Consider the following 25,681-nt stretch of genomic DNA (forward strand, 5'->3'; position numbering starts at 1 on the left):
AATTTCACTCTTTTTTCATAGAGGATAATATTGATTTAGGTTTTATTCGACTCCTGTTAGGAAAATATAAATGTACCGTCACGTAAATGGAAATTCATGATCCAAATTATCCTTCCTCAAAAAAAAAAAAAAAAAAAAAATCCAAAATCTTGATTACTACTCGACGGTAAATTGGTTTGCTCTGTTAAACGACAGCGCATCGAGGAATTCAACATTTCCATAACCCGCAGCGCTCTCTCTCTCTCTCTCTCTCTCATTCACGTTCTGAGAGAATCAGAGAAGCGATGCCCCAAGGTAGTAGCATCAGAGCCATCTGGATCCTCAACAGCCTCGACGCCGTCGTCTTCTCCAGGTCTTCCTCTCTTCCCCTTATTCCCACACACCTCAATTCCTCTCTTCCTCTCTTCCTCTCTTCTCCGCTTCAATTTCAACTCCATTTGGTGCCCTAGCCTATACTTGTTACTCTATGGCTTTGATTCTGATCGATTTGTGAGAAATTTCAATTGGTTGTTTGTGAGGATCTGATTGTGTTTCTGACGAGTCGTTACTTAGCTGAGTTGGTTTGTGCTTGCAGGAGGTTTCCGGTGGTGGAGAAGCGGTGGCGGGGAGCTTGCAAGGAGAGCTCTACTGATGGCGGTCTCAATGACACTGTGTTTCCTTTACTTCCTAGTGATTCCGAGTTAGCTGCTGCATTTGTGGACAGAAAGAGAAGGTCAGATGAGCTTTTCTCTTCTGTTTCTCTATTTTTAATTTTCTGGATGGAGAATGTATTTGCTAAGATTTGTATCGCTTTGGTTGTTTTGGATTATCTATCCATCCTTCAACTGTGCAAGCGAGAATCGTGCCGTAATCTTGATTGGCCTAACTGATTGAATCATGAAGAATGTACTATAATAGCTCCAATTTGGTTTGGAAAAGTTAATTGTGAGGTTTACATGTAGAATGTATATTTAGTTGTACAAATTATTGAAAGTGTATAGCTTCGCTGATTTTTTAATTGCATTATCTATCATCCCCCAACTGTGCAAGTGAGAGCTATGCCTTACTACGTACCAACTTAACTTACTGAATCATAAGGAATGTGCTAAAATAGCTAAACATTTGTTCAAACAAGTTAATTTTGAGGTTTGCATATATGCTCCCTCATCTCACATTCACTCAGAGACTTTGTAGTTTTGGGGTTATGGTTTATCATGATAACAAGTGACTTTGTCTTTTAACTTTTGTCCCCCTTTTGGTTTTCCTTTTATTGAAAAATCCGGTCCCCCTCCCCCAAATGATTTTGGTAACTTTGTCTGTTTATTGCCAGTTTTTACTAACCTTTCTATTATGTGCAGAGAGGGCTCTATTCGTGGGTGTGGAATACGTGTAAATCAGTCAGCTAAAGGCTCAGATTCTTGGGTTGATGATCCAATTACCCGTCATATAATTGGAATTTACATGTGCAAAGAAAAGGAAGGGTATGGCAATAATGATAAAAATAATTTGCTGTGGCCTTTAGTCTTGCACACAAAGGGCCATTTTTGCATCCTGATATTGCCTTTAGTAGAGCCGAGGCATTTGAAGGCATATGCAAGATTATGTAATAGATCTGATTGTGGCAATGCTGTTGGTGTGGAGGACAATATATCTTCCATTCTGCTCGATCTTCCATCCATCACAGGGTATGGTAAGTTACTTGCAGTGTTTTTCTAGAAGAATATCATGCTATAAAAATTTTGAACTATTTTCCATATATTTCTCCCTCTTGTTTCAAAACTCCTTTTTACTTTGTTTCTCATTCCCTACAACATCAAGCTGATGTTGGAAACAATTTGCAAACTTTTCAGCTTAGTAGTGTTGTGAAGCCACCACTAAATTTATTGGGATGCATATTGAGATTAGTGTAGCCCTGATGTTTGTGTAAATGATAAGCTCTTGTTAGTATGCTTGTGTTTGCTTCAAATTTGTGGGATGAAGTGTTTTCCTTTTTACTCTCTTTGACTAAATTTCATTTCCTCAATATATATAGGAGGAAATCGACTTGATTGTTTGTAAAATGGGCTTTCACTGTATCACATGGCATGTATGAGTTTCTCCAAAGACATTAAGAAGTTTTTCTTTTTCTTTTCTCTTAGGGCATTTATGGCGGCACATGCAATTGGTGACATAATAACTGGCGACGTCGTGGAACCTGAGGTAGTTGTCAATGCATCTCCATCTGTTGGAGGTCTATTGGATTCGCTAACTGGCAGCATAGGAATATCGAGCATTTCCTCAAGGGCAAAACCAATTGCAGCACCAGTTGCATCCTCGAGCCCTACTAGCAGTGCTGTGACTGGAACTGTGACATCAGATGCTAACAAGACTGGTTCTAGGCCTTTAGATAAAGATGCACTTCGAACTTTCATAAGCAGTTCAATGCCCTTTGGTTCGTACTTTTTATTATGGTATTTCTCATCTTGTTTTCTTTATTATCATGATCACTGTTGCAAATTAGTGGATCAGCTTGCATAGACCTTTTTCTAGCTAGCCTCTCATGTGCTTGTATATTGTACATGCAGGAACGCTGATGGATTTGAGCTTCCCCAATATCATTTCCATTAAGGCTAATGGTTTTTCGTCATCTGATCTTCCTCCTTCAGACCTGAAGCAACCAGCATGGAAGCCTTACCTATACAAAGGAAGGCAGAGAATTCTATTTTCTATTCATGAGACTGTCCATGCTGCTATGTACGACCGAGATGAGATTCCAGATAGTATATTAATTTCTGGACATATAAATTGCCGAGCAGAGTTAGAAGGATTGCCTGATGTGTCCTTCCCCTTGATAGGACTGAACTCAGATAAGATTGAAGTTTTATCATTTCATCCTTGTGCTCAAGTTCCAGAACAAGGTGTTGATAAGCAGGCTGTGATGTTTTCACCACCATTAGGTAATTTTGCTTTAATGCGTTACCAAGCAGTCTGTGGTATTGGACCACCCATAAAGGGATTTTACCAATTGTCTATGGTATCTGAGGATAAAGGTGATTTTTTATTCAAATTACGGCTAATGGATGGTTACAAGTCTCCTCTCACAATGGAGTTTTGTACTGTGACTATGCCTTTTCCAAGGAGACGGGTTGTATCTTTTGATGGGACTCCCTCGGTCGGAATAGTTTCAACTACAGAGCATTCTGTTGAATGGAAGATTATAATGGGCGGGCGGGGTCTTAGTGGGAAAAGTATCGAGGCAACTTTTCCTGGTAAAGTCCAGTTTGCACCATGGAAACCCCAAATATTACCTCCGTCTAGTTTGGCCTTTGGAATCATAACTGATGAAGATAGTGATATTGAGACGGATGGTAATAATAATAGTATGGTCAATGTAGAGGAGTTCTTAATGGAGAAAATGGGCAAGGATCTTCATCCTGCCGATCTGGAGGAGCCATTTTGCTGGCATGCATACAACTATGCCAAGGTATTTTCTATTTCTTTTTGCTTTCTCAAATTTAATTGGACATGTTATGAACTCAAAATCACCTCAGCCCATAATTGGTTTAAAAGGGTTTGTGTACAAAGTGTTTACAAATTCATTGAAGAGCTAGCTTTTACAGAAGCACGGTCTGACTCATGTTTACAGGTGTCCTTCAAAATTGTTGGAGCTTCATTGTCTGGAATGTCAATTGATCCGAAATCTGTAAGTTGTGACTCCTTTATATATGCTCTCACATCATTACAGCAACCCAGAGATAAGGAAGAATAGGAGGGTTCTTGTTGCATTTGGTTTTCCATCATTATGTTTCTTAAATGCATCATATAATCTGAAATTCCCTACTTTTTAACTGATATTTACTAACTAAAAACTCTCTTCGTTTTCAATTTTGGTACATGCTTCCTAGTGTATATCAGAATTATCCAATTTGTCAAATTCTATATCTCAATGTGCACCTAGGCCTGGCAACGTGCGGGTATAGTGCGGGTATGGTGCGGGTTCTTAACGAGCCGACCCGGTAAGAACCCGTTAGCTTTACGGGTTTCGCGGGCCAAACCTGGCGGGTTTGCCGTTGGAACCCGTTAAAACCCGTTAAGACCCATAAACATTTTTTATTTTTTAACTTTTTATCAAAGCAACTAAAACCAATTAAGACTTATGTATATAATCCCTCATTTGCCATTTTCTCTATATGAACTTTTTTGGTTTTCTATTTTGAAATTTTTTATTTTCTATCTTTTTAGATTTTTTTCCTTTCCTTTTTTGACAAAAAATAATTCACAAATCACAATTATACGACGATCCAACGGTCGGACCCTCACAGATCACCTAGAGGATCATCTTTACTGATTTATACGATGATCCTCACGGATCGCCCTTAGGTTCATCCTCTCAAAATTATACGAAGATCCAACGGTCGGATCACCTAGATGATCATCTTTACCGATTTATACTATGATCCAACAGTCAGATCCTCACGGATCGCCCTTAGGTTCATCCTCTCAAAATTATACGAAGATCCAACGGTTGGATCGTCCCGGATCGCCCTTAGAATCATCCTCATAAAATTATATGACGATCCAACGGTCGAATCCTCACGGATCGCCTTTTGGATCATCTTTGCACAATTATACGAAGATCCAACAGTTGGATAGTCCCAGATCGCCTTTAGAATCATCCTCATAAAATTATACGACGATCCAACGGTTGAATCCTCATGGATCTCCTTTTGAATCGTCTTTTCACAATTATACGAAGATCCAAATGTCGGATCCTCATGGGGAATAAGAAAAATTATAAAAATGCCCTGGTTGAAAAAAATAAAAAATAAAAAATGAGGAACCCGTATGGGTAATGGGAAATGGGTTTTTGGGAAGGATTTTGAGTTAACGGGTTCCAACGGGTTTAGCATGCAAAACCCGTTAATTTGCAGGTTTTTTGCATGCGGGCTTTTTTTAGCCCGGATTAATAAACGGGCGGGTTTGTGCGGGTATAGTGCGGGTTTGCGGGTTACAGGTTTAAATGCCAGGCCTATGCACAGCTCACATCATCATTTCTGTTTCTGTTTTTATTTTATCTTCTGATCAACAGTTAAACTGCATTGCATTTGATTGTTTGCTGGCGCACTAATTTTTCGTGCCACATGCAGGTAAGCATTTATCCGGCTGTGAAAGCACCAGTGGAGTCCTCTACTCAGGTAGGTTTTCTTTTAGAGTTCTTTTATCCAAGCTTGATGTACTTTTTTGGCTTGTTGAAGAGAAAAAGTTTGCACCGTAGTCGTATTGACATGCACATCAGTTGTCATTTTTCTGAAATCAATGTTCATGTTATTTACTGTGTTGCATCTTTTTGTACGAATTTGCATTTGCCTATCAGATATAGTACTTACAAAATATGTTCCATAATAGTGCTAAATACTTATGTATCATGTTCGACCAAAGATAGTTCAAATCCTTTTCTAAGTAATGTCATTGTGTAGAATGAAATTGAGTATATGTACTTGGACATCGATTTATTCATCCGTCTTGGCGAACAGGTTACATCTGGGGATTACATATTGTGGAATACATTGGGTAGATGCCCATCTGCTGTAGCAGCTACAAAATTATAGGGGAAGGATATTGATGGCAGCCCAGAAATGTCAAATGTGAGTTTGCGATCAGGGGAAGGCATTTATTTGTCTGAGGCATTTATTTGTCTGACATGCGGACTACATCCTTATTATCTCCTGTTAAAAGTCTGATGCATACTAGGAGGTACAGATTCTTTGCTATTTATGAGCTGGCCTCAGTTTGAAGAGATGGGAGATCATTTTATGCTGTAATTTGTCATGAAACGGCTATCAGACATTTAAGTTAGTCGGGGGAGATCATCCATGTAACTCCATTTAGGATTGTAAATGAGAGGAAACTCTCCCAGGATTTGCTGGAAATTTGCTGATCACTTGCTTCTCTCGATTGACTTTGCTAGCGTTGCTTTGAAAGATCTGTTGCAAAAAAAAAAAATTATTCCTTTAAATTTGGCCTTTGAAACCCATGATGACAGATTCAAATGGCATTTGGACATTGTGAGAAGGTGGTAGAGATGTTCAAATCTTCGTGTGAATTTAATATATAGGGCCCTTTTAGGGAGGGATTCATTTTTAGTCATTTTAAGTTTTCAGTCACATATCGGCATCTCCACAGTTCAGTTTTAGGTCCTCATAACTAGATCAATTTTACAAATTTTTATGATTATTTGGGTATTTATAATTTTGATTTACAATTATAAACACGAATGATTTAAAATAGATATATTTGATTCGTCCATTGATCTAATCTAATTTGATACCCTAACGATTATCAATTTAGCAGAAAATTTACATAAGTAATCTACACATTGAGACTTAAAATTTGAGTGATCGAAATGCCGATATGTAATTAAAAAATGAGTCATACAAGGAATCCTTTAAAATAGCCAAAACAAAGGATGGTAGTGAAAATGACCTATATACTCTACATATATTCAAGAATTGCTTCGTTGGTTGGGGTAATACACAATTACATGTGGAACATTTACAACATGGACGTCCTACTCTTGGTTGTGTGTTTTATCATAATTTACAATTCAAAGCAGCATCATTCTTTGAGCGGGGAGCAGCCACTTCCACACCTCTCTGACCATATCCGAAATGCCAAGCCAAGGTGTGTGTTGTGCGGAATAGTTGAATCTGTCAACATTTCTTCTTCCGACTTGGAAGCTCTCTCTCTCGTTTGTCACAAGTCACTGTCTCTTCTATTCTTCCAGAAAGCTTCTCGAAGACTGGTAGAGATCGTATGGCGCCCAAAGATGATCGACAGTACATGTTCTCCTAGAATCCAACCGCAACCATGGCTTACCCTTTCCGCTCCAATGAAGAAGACTAATGGGACCTGGGTGGAGGCGCCTACACTTTCCTTCAAAGTTGTCACCACCAAGCCCATGTTGGTTCCACCTGTGATCCACAGCCTTGATGTTCCCAGCCAAAACCAGCAAAAACGGCGGCAAAGACCCCAAATGGTATAGCCTCTTTCTCTTTTGCAGGGCCATCCACTCCTCTACTTTCTGTGTGTACCCTCCTTTTCTCCATTTATCCACATCCACCACCATCACTCCTGTGTTGAAATAACATGGGTTTCTTCCTCGGAACGTCTTTGACAAATCCGGGTCGGACCATAATGCATCTGTGAAGTATTGTGTGAAATTTGCTTGACAATATTCTGGGGCAGCCACCACCTTGTCTTCCATGTCCACCCCCCACAGCTTCGCAATGTCGTCGACCACAACGAGGTCCGAATCCAAGTAAATAACACGCCTAATATCACTTGGAAGAAGATCAGCGAGGTAAATTCTGGCATAATTTATAGGTTGATCCAATGCTCGTCTTATGGACCTTGATATCTTCCCACGAACTCTGTTTGAATCAAAGGGGTAAGTCTTGAAGTCCAAGTAAGGAAACGTGGAGTTGATTCTCGAAAATAGCTCCGGCGCAACATGGGCAGATAGAAAGTGGAACTTGAGGTTTTCAGGGCAGGTAGAATGTTGCAACAAAGAGAAGACAGCAGCCATCGTGCCCCGGATGTAATTGGCGTCGAGGGTCATGGCCACATGGATATCGTCAGTGTTATTTCCCGAGCTGCATTGGTCACCGTTCCGAAAGGCCGGGGCTTCCCGAAAGAAGGGGATGTCCGGGGAGGGACGACGGACAGAGCCGAGGCGAATGCCAACGTTGGGGTAGAGGAGGATGCACATGAGGCCGAGGAGTAGAAGGTGAGGAGATAAAGCTCCCCACAAGGCCATCCTACCAAGGCGTTTGATCTGTTCTTGGTCGGGGTTTCTAGAGGCCTAGGGGCAAAGGACATAGAAGCCATTGGGATGCATTAGAAATGGGGGTTGTGCATGGGAGGGAAGATTGGGAGGTTAGGTGAGAGGGGAAGAATGGTTAAATATTTGTGAGGAAGAGAAAAAAGGTCGGGACTATGTTGGACTAAGGAGGACTTGAGACCTCTTTTCTGAACCAAAATAGACTAAAAGATTAAGGAAGAATGTGTTTAATCTTTCTCCGAGTATTTTGTGTTACCGAAAACTAAGGTGTTTTTCTGGTTAGGGTATTTGTTGGCCTCCCCAACCTCTACACTAAGAAAACAAGAATTAAGATAAATTTCCTCTCTACCAACTACCAACCTACTGTAAGTGGTTTTTCTTTATACATTCTGAGTTGCGATATTACATCACGCAGCACAATAAGTTTCACGTTTTCCAATGGAAAAAGAAAACAATCGAGCCTAATAAGCCTCCCCTAACACAACCTAGATTTAATACATCATGATGAAAAGCATTTGTAGCAGTTAGAGGAAGAGATCTACTCCAAACAACAACAATAGTATGATGGCCAAGATTTGCAATAGAATCTGTTTTAAAGTTGACTTCTCTCCTGCTCGAAGAAAATGTCAGAAAATTTTGAAGCAAGATGATGAATGTCCTTGAGAAACATTCTTATCCTCAAAGCGGGTGACTTATTGATGGGGAAAATGTATCGAATATAGGCCTCCAACAGTCACTCAACAGACACCAGAAATAAGGAGTAGCAAACTCTTAAAGAAGGGCAAATACATGCCTCAAATAAACTAATATTATTCATAAACCATAAGCTATCTGACAACGATTATAATACCCATATTTATAGGATTCACAATTCTTGGATAATAAGTACATTTAAACTAAATTGAATATAGAAATATTATCGTCCTTTGCTCCGCAAAAATTGGAGCAATGTAGTTAGGGTTTGGAAAAAACGGAGGCGGCTCCTTTGCTTATCCGGCTGCGCCCTCCCGTCGACGACGGCTACCAGCCTCATCAGCGAGCGAAGGGTATGGTCGGATGGGCGTGTTTCAGCGTGTTTTCGCTTGGTGGCGGGAGGTGATCAAGATTGGGGGCGGCGATAGGAGGCGTTTTCTTTTTCTCAGATGAAGACAACGGCGGATCGGTGTTCTGTTGCAGAAAACTTAAGGAATCGAGGAGCGGTCATCTCGGTAAGATTGGAAGGCGTATTGACATTGGGTCGGTGTTGGGACAGCGCTAGGTTGGAGAGTTTTGTCATTTGGGATTATAGTGGAAGGAGATTTCAGAGATGGAGTTTCTCTCCAGGTTGGTTTTGTCCTTGGCTTAGACGTCAGATAATTGGGCTCGAGTTTACCAACCTCAATCCCAACTTTGCTGTGGTTTTTCTGTGAAGCTTGAGTCAATTTTGTGGAGAAGGAAAGTTGATTGTGGCAGTTTATTTCTGTGTTGTTTTAGTCTTTTATTCTTTAGTTCGTGGTTAGGATTAATAAGTCCCTCCTCCCTTGAGCGAGGGTTTGGGTGTTTTAGTGGAGTGTCGATGTCATTGTTATGGTGTCATGGTCTGGTCTTCTGACGGTGCTTTCTGGTTATCAACGTGATGGTGAATCACCCTTACACGTAGTCTGGCTGTTTTGGGACGCGGTGTCCGAACGGGTGAAAACAGTTCATCTTATTGTTGGTGGCTGAGTTGTATCGGTACAGGTTTGGTTGTTACTCATTGTACCTCGCGAGTATGGGAGTAAAATTTGGTTAGGGGTTGATCCTTTTTGGCTCATGGAAGTCACTCATGTTGACGGTCCGGTAACTATGGATCCAATGCTATGTAATCTGTTTGGTTATTAATAGAAATTTCATCTTCTAAAAAAAAAAAACAAACAAAATTGGAAAGAGAAGTAAAAGTAAGTCCCAAATTAGATGCAAAAAAGATGCCCTAAGATTGTTTAGACAATAATTATTGACGATTACAGATCCATAATTAAATATCAAATGATGCATTTGATATTGCCACATATGCTCCTGCATCAGACTCCCCTTGTTGGAAAGAATTCGCCGGCGAATTCGAGTCATTGATTGAAGAAATCCTGACAAAGTCTTCCATTGCTTCAGATCTTTTGTTGAACATTTCCTTCCTTTCCAAACAAATAGATATTTGGAATAAATGATTAACCTTGACCCCATAAATTTTCTCTCCGATATTAACTTCGCAATCCCAAAATTTTTCTCACCATCTTTTATCTGAGTGACAAGATTAACTAATTTTTTGGGAATATGCATAATGAATGCATTAACTCCAACAAAATCAACAAATTTATGCTCAATATCTTTCCACAATATTGACTTGATTGTGGCTTTATTGTCGTCTTCATCATCACAATTTCTAGGAACAAAATCATTTTTCCTTTGGTCCTCCACACAAAGGACCATCACAAACTTCTGAATCTTCATAACAATCATACTTCGGTGGTATATCAAAACTCATGAAATTATTTTTTTCTTTTTCTAAAAATACTTCCTCAACAAATGGAAAATTAAAGATAGTGGACTTACAACCGGAATAGTTGAAAGTACTATGTCCCTGTTCATTTGACTCACACAGCGGAGCACAATTATGAATTGGGCCAACGCATATCTCCCTGTCGGAACCGTCACTATCTTGGTAGCAAGTTTCGATACGATTAACACGTTGATGATAGGTGGTAACGTCTCTCTCCCCATCGGAAATCTTCTGATGTTGTCGTCGAGCTTCGATGCGATCAATATGTACCGTAAGTTGCTGAAGCATCCTTTTGATTTCAACCATGTCGTTGTTGATGTCACGATCCTCCATTCGAAAACCTCCCCTTCTTCGCCTGACCTGAGACATGGAATCCACCAAACTCTGATACCAATTGATGGGGAAAAGGTATCGAATACATGCCACCAATAGTCACTCAACAGACACCAGAAATAAGGAGTAGCAAACTCTTAAAGAATGGCAAATCCATGCCTCAAATAAACTAATATTATTCATAAACCATAAGCTATCTAACAACGATTATAATACCCATATTTGTAGGGTTCACAATTCTTGGATAATAAGTATATTTAAACTAAATTGAAAAGAGAATTAAAAGTAAATCCCAAATTAGATGCAAAAAAGATGCCCTAAGATTGTCTAGACAATAATTATTGACGATTACAGATCCATACTTAAATATCAAATGATGCATTTGATATTGTCACATATGCTCCTACATCACTTATATTATTGATGCAATCAATTAAGATTTTTCACCTTCAATGACGCAGTCTGAAAGTAACCTTAGGTTTATAAGCAACAAACCTAAAACATGGATTCTGGAGTCCACAAGAGATAAATGAGAAAACTCTCAATTTGATTGATAATATGATAAAAGATAGGTTCTGCAGCCATTTAAGATTGCTTATATATGAGGAAAAAAAACCCTAGGAAGACTAACAATGAAACCCTAAAGCCCACGGGTAAAAACAAAACAAAATCCAAAACGAACTAGGAAACAGAAAATTCTGAAAAATAGTAAATTGTAGTTTTGAGGCCCTAAACAACCCTGAAAGCACGAAAAATCCCACATGTCATGGCAAAGAGATGAGTTTTGTTCCTGGTGTCGTTCCCTTTCCGGAAAGGTATAGCAATCACAATTCGAACACCGAATGCCAAATTTGTAGCAAACCGGGTTTTCCTTTGAATTGATCGAGCTGTTCTTCGATTCTTCTTGCCAGCTGTTCTACATCAGTCTCCTCCACCTTCGAAGAACTCAACCCTGAGTTCTCTTCAGAATAAAGAACCTCATCTTCACAAAACTCATGCAGATCAGCAACATTAAACGTGTTAGAAATGCCCATTGAATTTGGAAGTGCAACAACATAAGCATTGTCGTTGATCTTCTTCAACACCTTAAAAGGACCATATTTTCTTGACTTCAGCTTGTTGTAGGTACCAACAGGAAACCTCTCCTTCCGCAGAAACAACATCACGTCATCGCCCTCTTGGAACACTTTAACTCTTCGATGCTTGTCAGCTGCAACTTTATACTTAGCATTAGTTCCTTCCAACTTGGCCTTAACTTCTTCTCTAATAGCTTGCACATCTCTAGCCATGCCCTCAGCAGCAACACTAACACCAGAAACCTTAGGAAGCTTCACCAAATCAACCACATATCGAGGAACAACAATATAAACTAATGAGAATGGTGACTTCCTTGTTGCACTATGCACAGCACTGTTATAAGCAAACTCCACCTGTGGCAAAGCATAATCCCACTATTTGGGCTGATCTCCGTAAACACTCCTGACCATGTTACCCAAAGTTCTGTTAGTAACCTCTGTCTGCCCATTAGTTTGAGGATGAGCTGTGCTACTACCATTCAAAGCTGTGCCAAACATCCTCCACAAAGTAATCCAGAAGTGACTAAGAAACTTCATGTCTCTATCAGAAGTAATGGACTTGGGCACTTCATGCAAACGAACCACCTCCCTGAAAAACAGTTTGGCTATATTGGAAGCATCAGTAGTCTTCCTACAAGCTATAAAGTGCGCCATCTTGGACAACCTGTTAACTACCACAAACACAGAATCCACACCCCTTTGGGTTCGGGGTAACCCCAACACAAAATCCATAGCAAGATCCTACCAAATATCATTAGGAACAGGTAAAGGTAAATAAAGACCAGTATTTTGGGACTAACGCTTAGAAACCTGGCAAGTGTAGCACTTCCTTACAATAGCTCCTACATCCTTCTCCAGTTGTGGCCATAAATACCTTTCCTCAAGGCTAGCAATAGTTTTGTCTCAGCCCAAGTGTCCACTCAAACTCCCTCCATGCAAATCTCTGATCAGTTTCTCCCTCAACGATGAGCTAGGAATACATAGTCGATTGCCTTTGAATAAATAACCATCATTCACATAGAAATCTGCAACTGCATGATTGCTACTGCACTTGGCCCAAATCTCCTTAAAATCAACGTCTTCCTCGTATAATTATTTCAAGAGATCAAAAGCCACAATCTCCTGAACTAAAGTGACCAGCAAGGAAGCCCTCCTACCCAAAGCATCTGCTACCCTATTAAGAGTACTAGATTTATGCTGAATCACAAAAGGAAATTTCTACAGAAAACTCACCCACCTTGCATGCATCTTGTTCACAATTTTCTAACTGTTAAGGTACTTCAAGGCCTGATGATCAGTGAACAATACAAACTTTTTCTGAATTAGGTAGTGCTCCCATTGCTTCAATAGCCGGAACACTGCGTAAAATTCCTGATCATAAGTACTCCACTTTTGACGAGCTTCACTCAACTTTTCACTAAAGAATGCTACTGGCCTCTTCTCTTGTGATAACACAGCACCTACTTTCACGCCACTAGCATCACATTCAACCTCAAACACCTTGTCAAAATTGGGAAGAGCAAGAACCGGTGCAGTACAAAGTTTATCCTTGATTAAAGCAAAGCTCTTTTCTTGTTCTTCAAACATTCAGTAATAGGAGCAGTAATGGTACTGAAATCTCGTACAAATCTCCTGTAGAAAGTAGCCAAACCATGGAAGCTCCGCACCTCAGAAACTGTTTTTGGAGCTGGCCATTCTCTTATAGCTCGTACCTTCTCTTCATCAACCTGAACGCCTTCTTCTCCAACCACAAAACCCAGAAACAACAGCTTGCTGGTACAGAAAGTACACTTTTTCAGGTTGATGTACAATTTATTTTCCTGTAAAGCTCCCAAAACCTGCCTCAAATGTACCAGATGTTCTTCTTTGGTCCTGCTATATATCAATATATCATCAAAATACACCACGACAAAAGAACCAATAAAAGGACGAAGAACCTGGTTCATAAGCCTCATAAAAGTGCTAGGTGCATTAGACAACCCGAATGACATCACCATCCACTCATATAGCCCATCCTTGCTCTTAAAGGCTGTCTTCCACTCATCCCCTAGCTTGATTCAAATCTGGTGGTAAACACTTCGAAGATCTATCTTTGTAAACACCTTGGAACCCTCCAGCTCATCAAGTATGTCCTCTAAAGGAGGAATAGGAAACATGTACTTCACTGTTATCTTATTTATGGCCCTGCTATCAAAACACATTCTCCATTGATTGCCCTTCTTAGGAAAAAGGAGGACTGGAGCTACACAAGGACACATACTTTCACGAATGAACCCTTTCTTCAGCAAGTCTTCAATCTGCTCCCTCAAAATCTCATTCTCCTTAGGACTCATGCGGTAATGGGGCAGATTTGGCAAACTTGCTCCAGGAACCAAATCAATCTGATGCTGAATGTCCCTCATAGGTGGTAACTCGTTAGGCAGCTCATCCGAAATCAACTCCTCAAACTCTCCCAACATATTCTGCACTTCCTTAGGGATCACCATATCTTCCTTTTCTGCAGTCAACAACCTTTTAATCATTACTGGACAAATAACTTCATATTCTTTAAAGGCTTCCTCCATCTTTAATTCACTGCTAGACAAGGTCAGAAAACTCTCCCCTTTCTTTACACCAGACCTCTCAAATTGATAAACAAGAGCTATGGCAATTTTATGACTATTCCACATAAACATCATCACATTATCTCTGCCTTTAGAAGTCACATCCACATCATATTGCCAAGCTCACCCAAATAAAATATGACAAGCGTCCATATCAATAATATCACACAAAACTTCATCTTTATAATGCTTACCAATGGATACTGGTACTTTGTAGGACTCAGCAACTCGAACTTGTGGACCTTTCTTGACCCACCCCAGAGAATAAGGTGCCTCATGAGGCTGTGTAGGTAACTGCAAATAATCTACCAACTTTCGGGCTACAAAATTTTCGCAGCTCCCATTATCCACAATCAGATTGCACACTTTGTTATTAATGGAACAAAGTGACCTGAAAATATTGCGTCGCTGCCCATCTTCCTTAGGAGATAATAAGATCCTCTGCAACACAAAATTAACCTTGTCGGGAGACTCCTCCACCACAAAATCAACCTCTTCATATTAATCACCTCTTCCAACTTCTTCATCATCTTCATCATAATCATCCATAAGGGCAGTTTGTCTCCTCTCAGGACACACATTAGACCTATGTCCAGGCTTATTGCATCTATAGCAGATTTCTGTTGTAGGCCTCGCATAAGGATTATTATGCTTCTGATTTGGGACCCGATTTTGAGCACCACTAGAACTGCCAGAACCGCTAGTCCCTTTAAAAGAAGGATGGGAAACCCTAGGAGCACTCTCTGTATTCTGCTGTATGGCTTTACCCTTGCCAGCTGAGGAGTTCATCAACTTTGTGCTCCTTTGATAGGTATACCTCTGGAAAGAAGAAGCTCGTGAAGGATTCTCTAATAATTCTGCTTTCAATGTTATGCTTGAAGCTTCTGTCACAGGCCACACAATTTGCAACCCAATTTTCTCCTGAATAGCAGGCTTCAGCCCACTGATATAGCGAGCCACCTTCTGACTTTCAGTTTCTCCTAGTTCATTACGCTCTGAATAGCATAAGAACTCAGCAGTATACTCAGCCACGGTCCTAGTGCCTTGGTCACAATAAATATACAACCTATACAGAATCTGCTCATAATCATCTGGTAAGAACCTCTCCATCATCAGCTGTTTCATTCTTCGCCATGTTTTAATGCCCTGCTTCCTCTGCTTCTTTCGAGTATTCTGCAACTTATCCCACCAAACTGCAACAGTACTCTTCAATCGCCAGGCAACATGCTTAACCTGCTTGTGTTCAGGCACCTCCATAATCTCAAAGAATTTGTCCACCTGAAGCTGCCAATCCAAATAATCTTCCACACCCAAGTTGCCCGAAAAGAAAGGGATTTCAGCCTTGACTTGGTAATCTTGGTACGCTTGTCCTTGTTGTTCAGGTTGCACAATTTCTTCTTCAGAATCAGATTCTGAATTATTATCAACAACTTCACCACATGGATCCCTAACTCGCTGGCCTCCTTCCCTGCCTCTATTCCTATTGTTGTTGTTGTTGTTGTTGTTATTGTTCCTCTCTCCCAAAAACCACGAATTTCTCCAATCTGAGTATTCACGGTGTTGAAGGCAGCAGTAAACACTACGGTAAGAGCATCAAGATATGCTTTTATAACTTCACCCATTACTACTAAGGTAAATAGGAGAGACAAGGAAGACCTGCTCTGATACCACCTGACACAGTCGAAAAGTAACCCTAGGTTTACAAGCAATAAACCTAAAACAAGGATTCTAGAGTCTACTAGAGATAAATGAGAAAACTCTCAATTTGATTGATAATATGATAAAAGAAAGGTTCTACAGCAATTTAAGGTTGCTTATATATGAAAAAAGAAACTCTAGGGTGACTAACAATGAAACCCTAAAGCCCACGGGTAAAATCAAAACAAATCTAAAACAAACTAGGAAACCAAAAATTCTGAAAAATAGTAAATTACAGTTTTGAGGCCCTACATGACCCCGAAAGCCCGAAAAAGCCCACACATTGTGGCAAAGAGGCGAGTTTTTTTCCTAGTGTCGTTCCCTTTCCAGAAAGGATAGCGATCCTAATTCGGACACCAAATGCCAAATTTGCAGCAAACTGGGTTTTCCTTTGGATTGATCGAGCTGTTCTTCAATTCTTCTTGTACTTACATGAGCATTTACAAGCATAATTAGCTATAATGAGCCACACTCATGATACCGCCAACGGTACCAACTACAGCCAACTGTGTGACCTAAGGAAACACAGCCAAACAGGCTACTGCCTGAGCCCCGGCTCACCCCCAGATCACCGTTGACGCGCCGAGCCAAGTTAGCATCAGAAGCCCCAGAATCTGGGGACTGAAGCATATCAGTCCCAAATCGAAGAACATGGAGAAGATCAGTTCCCTCCTCACCTATAAAAGGTTCTCTCCTCTCTCCTCATTAATTACGCATTTTACAACTCACCTACTGTTACTCTGTCAACATAAATACATTGACTAACTTAGGCATCGGAGAAGAGAAGACCGCCCAACGCGGTCTCCCTCTAACGCCCTCTGTATTTTACTTGATAGGTAAACAGAAGCTCTGAATATCACAAGTAGCGGTCCGCCCATCGGATCAGCGTTAACTAAGGTTCAGCTACCGCTGAACTTTTAGACATTAACACTTCTTGCCAACGGTTCTACATCATTCAACATGTAGAAAATTCATGCCATGTAGATAGGTTGTTTGTAATCCTACCCTCAGATCAAAAGCTTCAGATGTTAGGACATCTGTAATTCCAACATTCTTAGTAGAGGCAATTATAGGATTTCCAGCTTCATCTCTAATTACAAAATCAAAAGCTCAAATATAGTAAAACTTTGATGAGTGAATTTGAGATAAATTGATAACCTCAGTTAAATAATAATCTCACTAACAGCATAAAATAATAATTTTCTTAAAATTCTTTAAAGTCTACCATATATATAAATATTAATAAAAAAAAAAAATTGAATCAATCACAACTATTTTCATTAATCTCAAGTTAGAATGGTCATTACATACTCTTCCGCTGTAGGACAAGCTATAAGACAAGAAGTGGTGTTGGTACCAGTCACACCCCTATTTTTAAGCTAATTAAAAATCAAGATAATTTGACAATTATACCGGACGTGAATGGTTCATTCATCAATACAAATACTTAGAAAACTTTTTCCTTTTGAACCAAGTATATACTGATGCCTTGAACGCATAATGGTAATACAAACCTGCTCCGTAGAGTCATATATTACATTACACAAATTTACGAATTAAGTTGCATAACAAAATAATAAGTAAATGCTCCTTAGAGCTCACTACATAGTGGAAGTCTTAACAACAGTAAAACCACAAAATTAGCTTCCTACCCGTACAACTGCTACTAGATCTCAGTTCCACCCGCGATTACCCTGACCTGCATGATCAACCCCTACACCATCGAATAGTGCACCGAGTTGCAACAGACATACCACTAAGCTTATGAAAGCTTGTATGAGTAAACTCAAATACATCAATAGAAACAACTCACACCAATCACGAGAAAACCACCCATTCAAATCAAGGAAGCAACTCACGCAAACAACTCACGCGAATAACAAGGAAAACCTTTCAACTTGAAGAAAACAACTCACTCGAAAACTTGAAAAATCTTTCAACTTGAAGAAAACAACTCACACGAATAACGAGAAAAACCTTTCAACTCGAAGGAACAACTCACCCAAACCACGAGGAATCCACTGATTCAATTTAAGGAACAATACACACCTACCAATTTCCTTAAAAACTCAATATTCTTTTCCGAAAAGAAACAATATGACCCACACCGTGGCAAAAATCATATAAAATGTTAACCTAACAAATCAATATGAAAATCCAGTCCAACTTGAACAATAAAAGTCAACACAATGACAAATCATATCTATTGTTAACCAAACAAATCGAATATGATACTCCGGTCTAACCTGGACAATAAAAATGTGTGCTCAAGAGTCGTAAGTAACCAATTTAGATCATGAAGTACGATGGCAGACAGACAAGAGCTCTAACTGATCGTAACCACTTATCCGGCCAAAGGCGTGGTTCCCGATATATTTGCCTGAGGTCACAACCTACAACTCCGGATCCTTAGGTAAACCTGACCCTAAGATCAAAACATTAAATGTGATGACCTGGATTTTCATTTTGTAATTTTGGTAATTAATAATGGACTGGTTGTACGAATAATTGTTATTAGGCTTTATTCGTAGGTTGTATGTGGAATGGAATGGTTTTCGTACGTATAAATATTTGAATTTCACAGTTTAGGGGGTCGTGTGAAGTTTGACTTTTTATATGTTGGGATTCTCGGAAAACTTCCTTCACGAAAGTTGTAGAGCGCGTCGATACGAGTTCGTGGACATGCGGAACGCGTGAATCGGAGTCCGTATGAGGAAGTTATGGCTATTGGAAGAAGTTTCTGTTTTAGTATATAAAGGAAAAATCAGAAAATATATTCATTTCCTCATTTTCCTTTTCCGGAAGCCACTCCCTCTCTCTCTCTTCTCTCTCGTCCGCTCCCTCAGTATCGAAGAAAACCGCCTGACCCGACCCGAACCCGGCCGATCCGACCCGACTTTTCCGGCCAACTGCGGCGGTCTCCGGCCTTGAAACTTGGCCAGCAGGGTCGCCTCCTCCGTCTGGTCATCCCTCTGGTGTTCTCTTACTGCGATTCTCCGTCTCGGTGGCAGTTCAAGGCGGTGCAGACTGGAGAAATCGGACCCGGCCGGAAAACACAGTTCCGACGTCGACACGACTTCGATTTTTCTTGGTTGAACTCAGAACTTCCTAACCGATCGATCCTTGGTGGTTGTTTGGATCGATTCACGTGAAAATTCGATCAACTCAGTTGGGATTACTGTTCACGGCTTGTGAGGTAGTTTTCGATCCCTTAAGCTTGTTTTCTGACTTCGATCCAATTATGAAAGTTCACAAGCATGCTTAGATGAAGCTTTTTAATGTTGGGAGTTTTGTGAAATAATGAGTTTTTGGCCGGCGGCGGTGCACCACCGTCTGTGGTGGCGTTCCGGCGGCGTTCCGGCCACTTGAGGAACTGTTTCTGGTATTATATGTCTTCTACTCGTCGATACGAGCGTTTCGATATATAATATGAAAATTTTGGAGTTCGTATGAAATTGTTATGATTTTTACAGTTTCATACCGATCGATTTATTCGATCCGTGAGGATTCGAGCGTCCGATCGACTTGTGGTTTGGTCACATCGATCGTGGGCGTATTCCGGAGACCTTGGGAGGTCTCGGATGTGGTTTTGCCTCGATTGGCGCCACTTTGAGGGTTTTAGTTCAAAACAGAGGGTTTTCGAACTTAAATCAAATGTAAATCGTCACTAAATTGGAAATGTATGTGAATAGGTGCTTGACGAAGTACAGTGGACGATTATTTGTGAATTGCCGGCTTTGTGTTTGGTTGAAGACGCAGCAGGAGTTTCGAGGTGAGTAAATCTCACAAGGACCTTTATGAACAGAAGTACCATTATTGTTTTGGCGTTAATTATTTAACTGCAAACTATAGTTGGTATTAGTAGGCATTCCTGAGTGAATGACTACATATATATATTTAGATGAAATATATATATCCTTGTGAATGATTGTGATGAATAAGAATATGCATGATGGTGTTCATATTATTGTTAAATGCGACTTTTCAGGAAACGATATTATAGAAAAAGATGTTTTCTATTGTTTGAAAAGTATTGAGATTGATATTATATTTTGAGTCAAGCGTGACTCATTTTAGATGTATTGGTCTTTGTACCAAGGGTCACAGATGGTGAGCAAGGATTAGGAAAGTCGAAGCTAGGTGCTTGTAACGTTTTTAGGTCAGATGCGACTTACTTAACGTTGACCTTAAGACCAGATAGGGTCTAAGAAGATCTTACGTCACAGATGGTGATAGATCATAGATAGTGACAGGTTGCAGACGGTGACCTTGATGGTTGATTTCATGACCAGATGGGGTCTGAAGATCATGAGTCACAGATGGTGATAGATGGTGATCAATGGTTGAGCTGAGACCAGATGGGGTCTAAAGATCATACGTCACAGATGGTGACAGGTTGCAGATGGTAACCTTGATGTTTGACTTCATGACCAGATGGGGTCTGAAGATCATGAGTCACAGATGGTGATCAATGGTTGAGCTGAGACCAGATGGGGTCTAATGATTATAGGTCACAGATGGTGACAGGTTGCAGATGGTGACCTTGATGTTGATTCCCTGACTAGACGGAGTCTGAAATCATATGTCTCAGATGGTGACAGATCACAGATGGTGATAGATCACAGATGGTGATCAAGTCAGGAAATAGGTAATCACGTTCTGGTTAGGACGAGTGATTACAATTTCAATAGGGTTCTAGTTTATCTGCCATGATAGCTTATGGGAGTAACGGTCGAGGTTGCTTGAGACTCATAGGTATGCAGCTTAAAGGAGAGTTTCGATGGCATTCTTCTTTAATTGTCTAGATGGGACTTGAATTGCTACTTGATGGTTAAGTTAGCAAATAGGGCATGGTCATAGTGGTGACTCATGTTGTCTTTTCTGTGGAAAGGATATAGAATGTTAGAAGGTTTCATGGCTGCATGTTTCCTTAAGTAGATTGATGTTCATGAGTTACTCATACGAGCTTGAAGAAGCTTACCGGGTTTGTTGTTTGGCAACCCCGGTGCACCATTGTATATGGTGTAGGGGCTAATCCTGCAGGTCAGGAAAATCGTGGCTGAAGCTGAAGGAGCTTGTTGGCAGCAGAACGGGTAGGAAGAAATTTTTTTGTTGGCTTTGCCAATATATGACTTCCGCTATGCAGTAAGCTCTGAGGAGCATTTACGTTTTATTGTGATGACAATTAAATTCGTAAATTTGTATAATATATAACTCTGTGGAGCGAGTGTATGTTATCTTGGATGATTCAGTGTATCAGTAAGTACTTGTTTTATGGGAAAGATGTTCCAGGTATTTGTATTGATGACTGAATATTCACGCATGTATAATTATGGGATTATATATATCGATTTTTATTGTTGGAGAAAAATCAGGGGCGTGACATTAAACGAGTCGCAATGGACCCAAAATGTTACCCAAATCTCAAAAGGAGAAATCACAACCGGTGACTCCCAAAACCCTCAGACCACCGGTCGTCAGATAAAAACATTAAACAAGTTGCAATGGACCCAAAATGTTACCCAAATCTCAAAAGGAGAAATCACAGCCTGTGACTCCCAAAATCCTCAGACCACCTGTTGTCAGATCAAAACTTTAAACGCGTTGCATTGGACTAAAAATGTTACTCAAATCACAAACACTTTTCAAAACAATAGAAAATATCATTTTCCCCAATATATTGTTCCCGAAAAGTCACACCCCAAAACAATAATGAACCCACTCACACATGTTGCTCGTATCACAACAAATCCACCAATACATATATATTTCACGTAAATAAATAAATAAATATATATATATATATATATATACACGTAGTCATTCACTCAGGAATGCTACTAATACTAACTATAGTTTGGAGTTGAATAAATAACTCCCAAAACGATAATGCAACTCTATTCTTAAATGAACATTATCAGATTACTTACCTTCGGATCCCGCTGCATCTTCTTACAGAACCGAGCGAACAAAATCACAATAATCCATCCAAGATAACGTCATCGCGTACCTAATCACATTAAGGTCACATCTTAATATCACTGAAGGTACGAAAGCATCTAAGTCTGAAACACGAGAACTAAAGCCCGAATACTACGTCAATCGAAATGAAGGACCAGCTGAGACCACCCAAAGTCTCCGAAATACTCCTAGAATCAATATATCAAAGCAATAAGTCGATCCAATGGTCAAATCCTTACATATCGAAAACCGAGAAAATCAAAATTACAAAAAATCTAGCATACTTCAAATGATCACAACATGACCCCATAATATATCAACATGCTCATATCGACGAATAGAAGACAACTATGGAAACAAAAACCCAAAAAGAGGCTAGACACGCCACCGCCAGTGGTTGCACATGGGCTCCACGCACAGCCTGCAACCCCCGAATTGGGTCATGAAACATATGCCAAAACCTGCACAACAACAAGCCCAACAACTTCTTCAACTATCACTAAGTCTATTATTAACCATAAAAGTCGGGATTTACCTAGAAAGAAAAGGGGCCAATCGAAACCTTAGAATTTCAAATCTTCTATTCAACCTCCACTTCAAATTGCTTCAAGCCACTTGGAGGGATTGATGTACATCTCACAAGCTTCAAATGCATAAGATAATAATTTCCCGAGACATCCTTAAGTACCCAGTGAATATATAAAGTAATAATTGATTAAATAAATGAAAAAAATATCATAAAAATATTAATAATTAATGAAATACATAAATGAAATAGTATATTAAAAAATTTAAAATAAATTTTAATTAAGTGTTTTAGGAAATTAGAAATTGAGAAAGAATGATATGTGTTTTCATTGATAATAGGAGTCTGTTTATATATAGGATTACAAGTAGAGAATATGAGTCTTACATGGAAACTGAATCATACAATGAATAGGATATCCCCGAGGATATCTGTAAGATTTATTTGAGCCCAAAAGTAATTTTGGCAAGATCCTTTAGTGGATTTAGCATAGCGGGCCAATACCTGCGGCCCAAAAATAAGCCTACTTGGGTTTGGGTTACAGCTTCACCCATTCCGAGATCCATAAGGAAAATGAGCCCTTATTGGAGTCAAGTAGCGGAGATTGAATAGGAAATTTCAATCAATAATTCTTCTATGGCAAGGAACAGTCAAAACCCTAGGTATAAATACCAGGTTTCAAGGACAAATTAAGGACACAACTCTCAAATCAACTAATCATACAGATTATCAAAGCCTCTCCGGAGCAACCTACCTACAACCGAGTCGCAACCCAGCGAAGCTAAAGTCAAGCTTTAGCAAAACCCGTGATTTCTCCAAACTTCCCAGTAATTGCTCTGCTCAACCTACAACGTTTGAGTATCAATTCGGTGTTGCGAAGAGATCACAACCAAAGCCCTTATCCGTAAGGCAAGAAGTCCTTTTCCAAAAGGCATAGAGAAGAACCTGGTGACGAGGTTGGTGCTCTCCTCGTCCATGGCGTTTGATCAAGAAGTCAGGTCAAGGGATTCTCCTACAATTGCACCCCACAGTGCTAGCACGCCTGCTCACATGCTCAAAAGAGACAGTTTGCACCCATACTGGTTTTGGAGCCAAACATTTTGGCACACACGGCGGGACCATCAGCGTTTCTTTGTGACTGCAACCATTAGGAAATTAAACCCTTACCAAAAGGTTTACGTTAACTGCCCAAACCACAAGATCTCCAGTTACAAGCCACACTCTTGTGCCGACTGTCGTGGTCTTTTCGACGAACAGTTAATGCAAAAGTTCTCACTCAACCCAACGTCACCAACATGTCAACAGAACAGAGTGGAACTCGACAGCCCGCTACTGAGGGCAACAAAGATCCTCCTACCCAGCCTAATGAGGTTGGCGGCGCGCCAACACTGCCTAAGTGGTAGTGGGTGAGGGGACATATAACGTCCCGAACTTGAATATACCAATTTACTAGTCATTTGGACGGTAAACGACCCTTACTTTCACTTTTACTGTCGTTTTAGTACTTTTAGTGGCCCTAAAAGATGACTTTTTGTTCGGGTCAAAATTTTAGAAAATGTTCTTCATAAAAGTTGTAGAGGACGTTAAACCGAGCGCGTGCATATGTGGTACGTAAAAATCGGAGTTCATATGCGAAAGTTATGGCCAAAATACTAAAGTTACTGTTCATGATAATTTTCTATAAATAGCCGAGTTACTGTGGTAAGTTTCCATTTTCGGAAACTTACCGAGCCGTCTCCTTTCTCTCTCCCCGATTCTCTCTTCCTCTCCGACCTCGTCACCTTCTTCCGGCCATAACTCCTCCATCCGGCGACGGATTTTGTCGTATAAGATGTCATTGGAAAGCTCTCTTCCTTCTCTTCATTTCTGGGTGTTTCGTAGCTTAATATGAACTGTGGAAGGTGCAGCAACGAGAAGAAGAGGACGGTCACTGTAGCAGTTTTGAGTCAACGCCGATATTTTCCGATTCCAGCAGTCTCCGGTCACCAAACTGGCATCGAAGGTTCGGTTTTTAACATAGATCATTTCCCCTAAGGTCTTTCATTTCAATTTGCAGTGTAGAGGTTGAATTAACAATTTCAATTTCTAGGGTTCTTGGAATTTCTGGAAATTTTTCACCGGCCAAATTGGAGCTCTTCCAGGTAAAATTGAAACTTGTTGTAGTTGAGAAAGAGGTTGGGTTTGTTGAGTAGATGGTGCTGCCAAATTTTGGTGGTCATCGGAGGTGGTTGCCAGTGGCGCGTGGGGCCCACGCGCTGCCATTATTGGTGGCCCGTGGAGGCGTGTGGGGCAATGTTTTAATTCTGGTTTTTAGCCCATTAAATCCTATAAATTGTGTAGAGCTTGGATGTGAAGTTTGGTAATTTTTGGAGAAACTTGGAATTAATTAGGAATTTTGAAGTTTAGGGTTTCGATTATCGAATTACGAGAATCCGACCGTCGGATATCTCTCAGTTCTGACTTGGAACCTTTAAGATAATGAATTAGTATTAGAGGTAAAATTTGGGTTGAATCCGAGAACAAGTGGAGAGTTGATTGGTGAGGTTTTGATTATGGGATTTGTATTAAATTGTCGAATTATTGCTTACAGAATATAATCGTGTACAGGGCGACGTACCGAGCTCTGGCTCGATGAAGGAACTCGTATACGTGATCGTCGGAATAGTACTGTGAGTGGACTTTTATTTTCAAAGAATGATGCATGCATTTATTTATTTGTTTCTGAGATAATAATTTGTTTATCGTATTACTTTCCCGAGCATATAGTTATTTTCAGAAATGGTTTTGGATATTTGATTATTTGAAGATTTTATGGCGTGCGGGGTCACGTCATTGGATTATGCTTATCTTCTCTTATTTATTTATTTCCGATGTGATTTCCGGATTTATACTACTTATATTATATTTCTATTCGTCGATTCGAGATTTTTATGAGATTTCGATGGAGTTAGTCTTTAAATTTATTTATCTCTTATTTATTTTTGAACTTGAGATTATCTTGGCATGTGGGACACGTCGTTGGAAATTCATTTACGAGAGTTGGGGAAGTTTTATGGATTTATGAGGTTTTCGGATTTTCTTTTGCCATACTTTGGGTGACTTATCATTGCTAGCTTTGATCTTCCGCCTTTGTGGCGAGGTGATGGGATCACCGAAGCCCTCCGCCTTTGTGGC

At 40.0% G+C, this 25,681-nt stretch overlaps 2 protein-coding genes across 2 annotated transcripts; one reads left to right on the top strand and one right to left on the bottom strand.

Annotated features, from left to right (window-relative positions):
* Nucleotides 1-189: 189 nt before the first annotated feature.
* LOC112197902 (AP-5 complex subunit mu) lies at nucleotides 190-6,030 on the top strand. Its single transcript, XM_024338860.2, has 8 exons — nucleotides 190-352; nucleotides 575-712; nucleotides 1,338-1,664; nucleotides 2,118-2,410; nucleotides 2,544-3,442; nucleotides 3,605-3,661; nucleotides 5,106-5,153; nucleotides 5,493-6,030. The coding sequence occupies exons 1-8, from the start codon at nucleotides 285-287 to the stop codon at nucleotides 5,565-5,567; spliced, it is 1,905 nt and encodes a 634-aa protein (XP_024194628.1). The 5' UTR covers nucleotides 190-284; the 3' UTR covers nucleotides 5,568-6,030.
* A 323-nt stretch (nucleotides 6,031-6,353) lies between these two features.
* LOC112197903 (probable galacturonosyltransferase-like 4) lies at nucleotides 6,354-7,910 on the bottom strand. Its single transcript, XM_024338861.2, has one exon. It carries the CDS (start codon nucleotides 7,772-7,774, stop codon nucleotides 6,731-6,733), a length of 1,044 nt encoding a protein of 347 aa, XP_024194629.1. The 5' UTR covers nucleotides 7,775-7,910; the 3' UTR covers nucleotides 6,354-6,730.
* Nucleotides 7,911-25,681: the final 17,771 nt, after the last annotated feature.

This window comes from Rosa chinensis, chromosome 4 (genome assembly GCF_002994745.2).
Source record: "Rosa chinensis cultivar Old Blush chromosome 4, RchiOBHm-V2, whole genome shotgun sequence".
Lineage (NCBI taxonomy): Eukaryota > Viridiplantae > Streptophyta > Magnoliopsida > Rosales > Rosaceae > Rosa > Rosa chinensis.

Excerpts from the sequence above, each read along its gene's own strand:
- LOC112197902 (XM_024338860.2), top strand. The coding sequence starts at position 285 with ATGCCCCAAGGTAGTAGCATCAGAGCCATCTGGATCCTCAACAGCCTC. Across the intron at positions 713-1,337 it reads TTTGTGGACAGAAAGAGAAG|AGAGGGCTCTATTCGTGGGT; the intron begins GTCAGATGAGCT and ends TATTATGTGCAG. Across the intron at positions 3,443-3,604 it reads ATGCATACAACTATGCCAAG|GTGTCCTTCAAAATTGTTGG; the intron begins GTATTTTCTATT and ends TCATGTTTACAG.
- LOC112197903 (XM_024338861.2), bottom strand. The coding sequence starts at position 7,774 with ATGGCCTTGTGGGGAGCTTTATCTCCTCACCTTCTACTCCTCGGCCTC.